The following is an 11,501-nucleotide window of genomic DNA, read 5'->3' on the forward strand; positions in this document are numbered from 1 at the left end:
TCCTTGAGAACAAAATGACAGAACAATGGCACATGAAAACCAAAAAAAAAAAAACGGCCAACATATTGATGGCTGGATTAAAAATCATGCCGAAAATCAAACTAAAAAAATTTAAATCCCAGGCTGACCTAACTTGTGTGGCTTTCATCAAGGTTGGGATTCACTCAGTAGTGTGTTTGACCCCCACTTGCCTGTGCACACTCCTGACAACTTCTGGGCATCTGGGCACAACTTAGCAGGTGTTGGATGCACCGATACATAGCATACCAGATGTTCTTCAAATCTGGGAAACATGAGGGCCAGTCAATGGCATTGATGCCTTTGTCATCCAGGAATTGCCTACACACTCTGGCCACATGGGGCCGGTTATCGTCCTGCACCAGGAGGAGGAACTCAGGGCCCACTGCACCAGTGTAAAGTCTGACAATGGCTCCGAGGATTTCATTCTGGTACCTAACAGCAGTCAGGGTACAGTTGGCTAGCACGTGGAGGTCTCTGCGACCCTCCAAGGATGTGCCTCCCCAATCACTGACCCATCTCAAAACCGATCCTGCTGGATGATGTTGCAGGCAGCATAATGTTCACTATGGCGTCACCAGACTCTTCCACATCTCTCAAAAGTGCTCAGTGTGAACCTGTTCTCATCTGTGAAGAGAAACATGATAAACATTTTAAATAATAAGCTGAGAGGTTCTCGACTGAAATAATAACCTCAAATCTATGGACAAACAAATGAGTTAGACAATGTTAGTCCGACACTAACAGGTGTGAACTAGATTAAACTGGAGAAGACATGAATGTCCTGCCTGATGTCAAAAAGAGCAGACAGCCAGTCAGTGCACAAGCTCTGGATGGTACACCCCTGTTTATTTTGGCCTGACTACAGTCTGTGTGCCAGAATGAAAACTATCAAGACACCACACTTGTTACATGTGCACACGTGAATGCTATCTGAAAAGAGAGAGCGACTGACTGAGTTTGTGTGGTTTACCTCAAAACTTTTGTTAATGACTGACATGGGAAAGGGATTTTTTTTCAACACCAACGAGATCGTTCTGGATATGTTAAAATATAACGGCTGTCAGAGTTTTGACAACGTGTCAGCATGAAGCATGTAGAGAATGAATGTGTGCTGGGGACTATACTTATTTCCTAATTATATACTGTGGTGTAGTGTAGTGTAACTGTAGTGTAACTTATTGACTTTTGCTTTTTCTGAATTCTACATGAGGCTAACACTTAAAATACAGGACAAAGTCTCTTCAGGTAAAACAATCTGACCTCTATTTGCACTAGTTATCATGCAACGAAAAAGAATGCAATGCAACCAGTAGGCTACTACCCTTAAAGTGATACCTATACCAATAGAGTACTTCATTCAATACCTTGCATAAAATGCCACCTGTTGAAGCCATAGTAGGTGATTGGTAGGCCACTATTACTTTTATTGTTGTTAGGGACAAGCAAGTTTATCTATTTTATTCTTATTTCAAATAAGTGTTACATAATATTGGGAAATTGTATCAGATTGCTCCTCATCCTAATTAGGTCATCCTCACAGGTAGTATTATATGAAAAAAGAAAGACTAAAGCTTGCGAAGTTTTTATATTTGAATGAGAGACGAGGAGTGAAATAGTTTAGTGACCAAATAAGTTGTGGGAAACGCATTTTAGGTAGTTTTTTAATATGTGTGTTGAAAATAAACAACAGAAAATTATTTAGTTAACTTTCGATCAATAAACTGAATTGAAAGATCTCTGCGAGTGCTTTTTCCTATTGGTGAGTCGCAAACCTCCAAAAAGAAGACAGTAAGGAATGTTCGTCACTGTGGCAAGTTTATCACCACAAGCTTGGCTTTCTGTTGTTTTCATCTTCTGGTATCATTTATTTTTATACAGTTCATGGTGCAGACACATAAGGGAAAAAAAAGACGTGCTCTTTTCTTTCTTTTTGGTGTGTTGTTTGCGTGTTTGGCTGCAAGAAAAAACATATAAATAGTATTTTTTTGCCATGATCTGGTTACAAAAAGTAGGCCTAGGTATTGATTGAAGTACTGGTTTGACTGGAGACGTTTCGATTCTACTCCATACCGGGCTGTTTTGGTCGATACCATAGAGGCATGATACCCATCCCTACCTATATTCTAATTTGTAAAAAAGTGTTGCGTCATTGTATAAATATACAGTCATATTTATCAAAGTCAGTTTTTACTATTTAGCTGCCTTTTTATGGTAGACCTGAAACAAACAAAAACAAATTAATTTAAAGTTTGTGGGAAAACACATTTTTCAAGCAGGAAACTTTTGCAAATCAAACGAACAGTACATTTAAATTCCATTTTTCTCATCAGATACATATTTAGTTTGAACTATTTTATTCAAATTTGGTCCATATCAGGTATTTTGTATTGTCTATCTTGATATTTACTGATTCTATGTGAAAAATTTTCACAGACAGCCATGCGTGGACAGTTGTTGAACAGGATATTTTTCTTTTATTATAATTTAGTGGATGCAGGGACTCATTTGTCACCTGAGATGAACAGTCATGGCACAAAGGATAACTCTGCTCCTTTTTCTAAATAGCATAGCCCCAATCAACAAAAGGCACACCTTCACACTACTTCAAACTACACGTTTTAATAGACACTGTTTCCATTCTAGCTGGGTCTCTGTCAGGTCAATTGGTGTTTTAAAATACATTTTTGGTTTGTAGTCAGTGTGCAGGCGTTACTTCGTGTTGATGTTTGTTTCCAGTAGCCTTACATGCCAAGGGATGTGTGCAGTTAAGCCATTCAATAAAATAAGCGAGGATGCAAAAATAATACAGTGAGGGGTCACTTGTACTTTCTCTGTGCATCATGATTCTGATTCTGACGAAGACATACCTTATCCACCAAGTGAATTATAATGAAAGAACAAACTTTCTGATTTCTAGTCTACTTTTGAATTAAACACTTACAGTGCTGTTTGACCATGGCACATCACTCAGCCATGAAGGGAGAATATTTTTGGGATATATTATAAAATGAATTATTGCTGCCACTGTCCAAACCTTCTCTGTCATATAGCATGAGTTCAATAGGTCAGTGTGAAGAGGTGGATTTATAAAACCTTCCTGGGGCACACTCCTGATAAAGTTTAAAGTTCAAATCCTCCTGAACCGTCATTCACACAGCCTTCTGTTGGGCCCCTCAGAAGATGTAGCAGAGTAAAATGATAAAGGCCCAATGACCTTTGCTGCAAGGGGGAGTTTCCAATTTTTTTTCACTAATCGTTTAACTGTGTGCTGAGTCAATCCAACAAGTATGTCAGAGGGCATGAAAGTCCCCTTTCTTATAATGCATCATTTATGCGGACCTGATGTAATCACCCTACTTATTTTTTTCCTACTCACCATGTTTATTGCTCTGTACTAATATACCGGGGCAAATTCCTTGTATGTGAAACTTCTGACTCTGACATGGTGAACTGGACAAGATATATATATTTATCATTTTACAAAATCAGAATCAGAATCAGCTTTATTGCCAGATATGTGTACACATACGACAAATTTGACTCTGGATTGTACATTGCTCACGATGTGCTTACTCATACAAAAATACAAAATCACAATAATAAAAATAAAATAAAATCAGACACCACAAATATACACACTATGAACAAAAACAATATAGACATATTGAAAAATAGTGCAGTGAGCAGAGTGCAAAGGATGCAGGAGTATGTACATGTCAGAGGTGGATGTGATATACAGGTACATATACATGCATACATGTACACATGTACACAGTGCAATGAAGCATAGTGCAAAGAATGCTGGAAGTATTTTGTGCAGGAGTAATGACTTGAGGTAGGTGGATTTGGTATACAATATCTACCATATGACAATGTACCAGTATGAACAGCACTGAAATAGAGAATGGTGAATAAATAATAAGTATTAGCCAGTAAACAGGTGGCTGATTAGAGACAGAGTTACTGGGTTATTGCACAAGAATTGTTCCTGACACCATGAGTCAAAAATCAGCTGTTCATCAGAGTATTGGCTTGTAGGAAGAAACTGTTCCTAAGTCTGTTGGTTTTAGCGTACAGTGCTCTGTAGTGCCTACCAGAGGGGAGAAGCTGGAAGAGGGTTGTATAACAAGATTAAGTTGTAATTCCCTTTATGCTACTCACAAAAAGCAAACGTTACATACAAACATTATATACAGTAGACAGGTATGGAAGCCCATTTCCGCCACATGGATGAAAAAAAAAAGATCCAGTATCTCAAAATATTGACTTAGTATCTCAAAATAATGAGAAACTTTCTCAAACTTTTGACTTAGTATCTCAAAATAATGAGAAACTTTATCAAAATCTTGACTTAGTATCTCAAAATAATGAGAAACTTTATCAAAATTTTGACTTAGTATCTCAAAATAATGGATTAGTATCTCAAAATATTGACTTAGTATCTCAAAATAATGAGAAACATTCTTAAAATTTTGACTTAGTTTCTCAAAATAATGAGTTAGTATCTCAAAATATTGACTTAGTAATCTCAAAATAATGAGAAACATTCTTAAAATTTTGACTTAGTATCTCAAAATAATGAGAAACGTTCTTAAAATTTTGACTTAGTATCTCAAAATAAGGAGACACTTTCTCAAAATCTTGACTTAGTATCTCAAAATATTGACTTAGTATCTCAAAATAATGAGACACTTCCTCAAAATAATGAGAAACTTTCTCAAAATCTTGACTTAGTATCTCAAAATCTTGACTTAGTATCTCAAAATAATGAGACACTTTCTCAAAATCTTGACTTAGTATCTCAAAATATTGACTTAGTATCTCAAAATATTGACTTAGTATCTCAAAATAATGAGAAACATTCTCAAAATTTTGACTTAGTATCCCAAAATATTGACTTAGTATCTCAAAATAATGAGAAACATTCTTAAAATTTTCACTTAGTATCTCAAAATAATGAGAAACTTTCTCAAAATTTTGACTTAGTATCTCAAAATAATGAGTTAGTATCTCAAAATATTGACTTAGTAATCTCAAAATAATGAGAAACTTTCTCAAAATATTGACTTAGTATCTCAAAATAATGAGAAACGTTCTCAATATTTTGATTTAGGCTTAGTGCTTAGGCTAAGTCCTGGTGCACTAGCTAGCAATCTGTTGCTGTTGGAATAAGAGCTAGTCAATCATGGTTTTGGAACACTGATGCAACATTTGTTGTGCTCTCCACACCAAGCTAATATGAGCTTCATAAAGGTATCATGTACTTGTTCATGTACACTCTTATTTTATGGTTGAAATAACCTTGTGAGTACGTAAAAGGATTAAATTGTTGTTTGCTTTTTTTGTTTTTGTTCTCCTGTGGTCTGAGAGACAAGAAGGAGAGAGAGGCACTGCCAGCCAGCGCGTCAGGCAACAGCGAGTGCAGCCCCGGATCCAGTCTGGCCAGTACTGTTCAATCCACAAACTCTTTACAAACACCTGTGCATATGTGTCTATACTCATTTATAATTATTACTGCTGATACACATTTAGTTTGCTTCCTTTCAGGATATTATAGACACATTTGTAGTAAAAGAGAATTTATTCATGTTATGACTATCTAAAGGGAGATTTGGCAACGGACTGATCAGTTAATGTATTTGAATATTACATATTGGAGTTTTTTGTGCAGGAGTTGTTGGGATTAAAGTTGCGTTGGAATTCCGGTTTTGAGATTATTTTGGGGTAAAACTAAGATGAGTGGGGGCTACAGAGCACTGGTGGGAGTATTTAATGTATGACAAAGCATCATCTGTTACGAGGGGTTACCCAGTGACAATTCTTGCCCATCATAGTCTTAGGAATCTGCTGAACTAGGGAAAATACACATTGACTATGCCAAGGCTTAGAGAGGCTCTTAGAGCAGGAAGATGTCACCCTGGTAAGGTGATACGGTAAATCCAGCCGAGAATTTGCCAACCTCAGAGGATGGTGAGCCACATGATGGTGTTCAAGAGGCAGAGAAATACTCAAGGCTTAGATCAGACTTGCAAGCCCTTCCACTACGTGAGGCAGACCTCGAGTATTGGACTGATGGGTCTTGTTATTGTGTGGGAGATAAATTGTGTGCTGGCTATGCAGTAGTAAAAGCTCAAGGAACTGGATTTGTGCTTGAAAAAGCTGAAGTAATACCACAGCCTGCGTCCGCACAGCTTGCAGAACTTGTGAGGCTAACAGAAGAGTGTTTGTTAGCAGATGGACAGCGAGTGACAATATATACGGATTCTGCATAATGCACATAATGTATGTCATTTGTTTGGAGCAGTTTGGAAAGGTCGGGGGTTTAAGAAAACGGATGGTTCTCCGATACAACATCATGCACAAATAATAAAACTGTTGCATGCTATGATGAGGCCTAAAGAGATAGCGATAGCTAAGTGTGCAGCTCATAAAACAGATGTGTCAAGAGTGACACAAGGGAACAAAGCTGCTGATGAAGCTGCAAAAGCTGTCACAGGAGCTGACAAATTGGGCAAGGTTTTTTGGGTCACTCATGGGGTGAACTTGGAAGACAAAATTACGCTTAAGGAAGTAATTTTGATGCAGGAAGCTGCTTCTATAATGAACGGTTATGGCTAAACCAAGGTGCTGTGAAGGATTCTACGGGTCTTTGGAGAAATCACGAGGGGCTGATAGTAGCACCTCTGGACCTGTTAGGTCTGATGATTCAGGAAGCACATGGGTTAGCTCAAGTTGCCAGGGGGGGAGGTTAGGAGAAAAAATCACAAAGGAGTATGGTTTTTGGGCAACATATTTGCTTGAACAGATTGACTATGTCGTAGGCTGGTGTACAATCTGTCTGAAAAATAATGTGACTGTTCCTCCTGGTTACATTCCCACCCCAAGGGGTCCTATGCGTGAGTTGGTTGTTGACTTTGTCGATATGATTAAACCAGTTGAAGGGAAAAGATACATGCTAGTGTTTGTGGATAGATTTTCACGATGGCTCAGTCAGTTGCCAAGTTTTTGTGTAGAGAGGTCATAAGCAGGTGGGGACTTCCAGATCGAATATCTTCGGATAATGGGAAGAGTTTGTGGATAAAACAGTGAAATTGATTTTGTAAAATTGGGAATTAGACAACGTCTTGGAGCAGTTTATCACCCACAAAGTCAAGGGATAAAAAATAAAAGGTGTTTTGAAAAATCACATTGTCAAGAGTTGCCAACATACGGGTGGCATACTGGATATGTTCAGAGATGCACTTATAGCTTGATGGAAGCCAACAGCTGCCTTACCATTTTACAGATTGACGTAGTAGTGGGTGAGAAGGGCCGATGCTGGAATGTGAAACACTCGGCTAAATGGAAGGATAAAGTTAGATTGGGAAATCTTAACCACAATTTCATAGTTTTTAAAAGATTCACTGCAATTTTCAAAGGGTATTATTCCGTAGTGCATTTTCTTTTTTGCAGTCTTGCATTTTTGTAAGAGTAGGTGTCAAGGTTGTCATTTTGGAACTGAGTTCTTCAGTTAATGAATGAATGGATTATTCTTTTTGACATGATCACCCACTTGGTGGAGTAGCTATATAGATAGTTTCATCTGGCAATTAAAAACTAAGCTTGATTTAATACATTTGAAAACACTCCCTGATTTGTAAAGTGCTCAGTTTGCCATCAAAACTCCTAGCTCACTGTTTTAACATGTGTAGAAGCTCAAAGGTGTTTCAAGCCAGGGCTGCAATACTGATTGTTAGTAAGAAGCAAGTACTACTAAAACTGTGGTTCAAGTTTATTAGCACACCACAAGAAATTGTTAATACCAACTCTAGTACCAACTGTAATGTAAAGCTTTAGGTACTGTTAAAGTTTGATGCGCAGCTAGCCCAGCAGCGTTGCTGCTTTCACAGAAAAATCCCAAATCACAGGTATTTGTTTTGCTCTTTCCCCAATTTTCGTCAAATTCGGCACTCTGTAACTGGGTGCAAGGTTGACAGGGAGACAGTTATTAGCAGAAGTTGATTCTGAAAGTTCCAGGATGAAATTAAGCACCGAGGTTTACATTTTAATACTCTAATTAAAAAGGATTCATATTATTTGAATTACTCAGATTCATCTAGTGATCATTCTAGCCCTGCTGTGGCAAAACAACAGCAGTGAGCTGTGAGAAAATGTTTGGATGTATAGTAAAATCAAGGAGTGTATTACCAAACAGAGAATTCTTAGGAACTATGGGCTGATGTTAGTAAAGTCAGGCAATGACTTTGAAGGCATTTTGTGAGCGCATTGTGCTGTAGATATACACATTAGCCCCAAGAGAAGTGCAACATCGATGGCTTTTATCAACCAAATGCACGCAACCGAAATTCAAATATGTCGTCTTTAAATCTGGGGTCTGCTTTGGTCTGAATCTGGATAAGTTGATACTGGGTAGATGATGCCCTTTTAGCAAGATAAATAAAAACTCAACTCTCAGCAGTGTAGAGTTCTGTTTCATTCTTCCTGATCACCCAGATGGTAGAAATCCAGATATTACATGTATCCTGAAGTCATCCAGACTTCATAGAACCATAGTGACGCGCATAACTTTTGTTGGAGAGAGAGATCAAGAGTGTGTGACTAGGTTTGCAGTAGCTGGTGTGCAAAGCGTAAGCATACTAGGGGGTGACTTTGTGGTCATTCTGGGAAAGATGCAGCTGTTAAAAATCAGTTTGGTTTGTATATTTCTGTATTTTGCTGTTAATTGGAGCATTTCTCAGCTACCAGTAAATTACTCCTCTGTTAAGGAAATACTATTTATTGATGTTGTGTTGATGTTGTTTTTCTGTTGTGTTGTCAGTCATCACACAGGTAACAGAATTTATGTTAGAGACTTTGTCACACAAAGTGGTATCATTTATCGCATTGAGGATCAAGGTGATTATAAATGTACGGTTTATAAGCCACAGGGATTTGGAGGTCATGTAGTGACCCTGGTGGTGATAGATGGGAATAACAGTAAAGAGATCCAAGAAGTAGAAAAAATAGGAAAATCAACAACAGTAACATCAACACTTCAGCCTGATGCAAGAGCAGTAAGAAGCAGTTCTACTCTTGTATCGTCAACAGTCTCTAAAGTATAAATGTAAGACATTTGACTACAGTGGCGCCTCAGATGATTTCGCCAACATCATTGTCTACTGTGGTTAAGGTTAAGTTTGGAGGTTCGGCATATCTTCCTTGTAAATGTGAGAGATGGAATACGGGTGGTAATATGCCTCCCAAGTGGATAAATTGTCGCGGTAAAGATGTGTTGTTTTCAGGACCGGAGGGTGTACCCCCTAGTCAGTTTAATGATGTGAGGCGGTGGAAAATTGTGATTGTTCACTTGTTTAGCGTAATGCTACCTGGGAAGACCTAGGGGAATATAGTTGTGCTTATTTAGAGCCAGATTTTAAACTTGTTCCATTTCAAAATCATTGGATACGAGGTTATATGAACCATAAGGTGACGCTTATGATGAAAGATTTAGAGCCTGTTGAAGTATCAACAGTCACCAAAGGAGTTCAGGAGCAATATACTACAGTAGTCACATAAGCATGACTGTAAGGTTAGTGAAAACACATATGAAGTAACTTTTGCTGTGCCATCTAGTAAGAAGGGAAGGACTTTGATGGTAAGAGATCAGCTTTTGCCTGGCAATGTGACTATAGGGAATTTTCAAGATATTTGGTGGATTTGTGGTGATAAGGTCTATATATTTTTACCTTATGGATGGATAGGATGTTGTAATATGGCGATGCTAAAACTTTCATATGAGGTGTTTACAATCCAAAAAGGGGAAACGCTTGCTATAGCTCATTCTGATCCTGGTTCTGGAAATAGGGTGAAAAGGAGCATGGCACAATTTCATCCTACCATTGGAGGATCTAGGCGAGAAGTGGGGACTTGGAGTTTTTCCATGGTATGGTGTAACATTTTTGGCAGATCACATTGATAATATTATTTATACTTTGCTGGGTTTTGCAAATGAAACTACAGAGGGTTTAATCTTCTGTCAAATACTCAGAAGAAGTCACAGACTGACATTGTTGAAACATGACATGGATCTCGACTATATTTTAGCCAAACAAGGTGGTTTGTGTGTGGCTATGAACTTGACGGGGGACGGTTGTTATACTTTGATCCCCGATAGTTCTGATATATGTTATATATATGTTATAGATGCATTAAAGAGTATAAGGGATGCATTTGGTCAATCTGAGGGAGCTGGATGGTCAGCAAATGCTTAGTTACAAAATCAGTTAGGACCAGTGGGAGCAGTGGTGGTTCAGATTTTGGTAGCAGCCTTTGTAGCGCTGTGTTTGATGTTTTGCTTTTGTACGGTGCTATTGACTTTTTGCGAAAGCTATGATATTGAGATGGGTTGGAGTAATAATGCCTAGGGAGAACACTTAGATGCCTTTGTTAACTATGGCTGATTTAGATGGAGATGATGAAGTGGAACCAGATGAAGTAATGATGGAAAGATATCCATTTTAATGTTACTTTGTATTTCCATACATTGAGGTTTTAATTTTCATGTGTTATTTGGCAACAAGATACTGGTTGGTGTTTTCTTTTCTTCCAGAGTATATGGGGATGTACAGATGGGGATACAGATACTCAAACAAGGACAATATGAATGGACTCTGGACAAGGACGGTGTGGAAACGTCTGGATTGCATCGACACTACACTGGAAGTCGACACTGCTGAGGAGCTGCAGTGGAATAACTTCCTATGTCTGCTTTGATATACTGTAGATATGAATACATATTTGAATGAATAATACGTAATTAACTATCATATTCTTTTAGTGTTAACTGTGTAAAGACTTGTACTTTCAGTTATGGGGTTAATATATGGGGACCTCAGGTTTTTCTTTTTTTCTTGATGCTTAGGGATATAGGGTCTAGGCAGGGAAAGGTCCGTTGGAGGGTCCGATGGGTTGACTAGCCTGAATTCGGACGTAGTTTTGATTTTATTTCATTTCCTGAGGTCTTCACATGTATTGGCTAAACCATATCTCTGTATAGACTGATAAAGATGTCTTTTATTAATTAAACTGGAGTACCATGCGTGGCCGCCTGAGGCAGAGGGGCCGTGAGAAAATTTTCCTGTCTAGATTGTCTTGAAGGGCATTTTGGAATGAAGGCTGCCGGACAGGTTTTTCGTTCTCACACTCCATACAGGTGATATATTGTTAAAAATGATTGCAAGAATCATGTGTTGGAGAAATTGTTCTCTTTTTGTTTTTTGAGACTCAATTAAGTCTCACAGGGGGGAATATGTGGTGTACAATATATGTGCATTTGACGCATAACAGTTTAAAATAGCACTGTAGCAGCAGGACAGAGGGTCAGTGACCTCCCAAGGGGAGAGCAGTGATTGGTGGTTATGTAGGGAGTGAACCCTTCTATAGAATTTGACCTCTAACCCTTGTTTTGTTACCTCAGAATAGTACTGAACCCTTCTATGGTA

At 38.2% G+C, this 11,501-nt stretch overlaps 1 protein-coding gene across 1 annotated transcript in view; it reads left to right on the forward strand.

Annotated features, from left to right (window-relative positions):
* Positions 1–356: 356 nt before the first annotated feature.
* Positions 357–11,501, forward strand: part of LOC123984501 (PDZ domain-containing protein 7-like) — a 38,237-nt gene continuing 27,092 nt past the window's right edge. The window contains exon 1 of the mRNA XM_046071417.1: positions 357–449. Coding sequence (XP_045927373.1) covers positions 357–449 — 93 coding nt within the window. The remainder of the gene's footprint in view (positions 450–11,501) is intronic.

Source organism: Micropterus dolomieu, linkage group LG15 (genome assembly GCF_021292245.1).
Source record: "Micropterus dolomieu isolate WLL.071019.BEF.003 ecotype Adirondacks linkage group LG15, ASM2129224v1, whole genome shotgun sequence".
In the NCBI taxonomy this organism is placed as follows: domain Eukaryota; kingdom Metazoa; phylum Chordata; class Actinopteri; order Centrarchiformes; family Centrarchidae; genus Micropterus; species Micropterus dolomieu.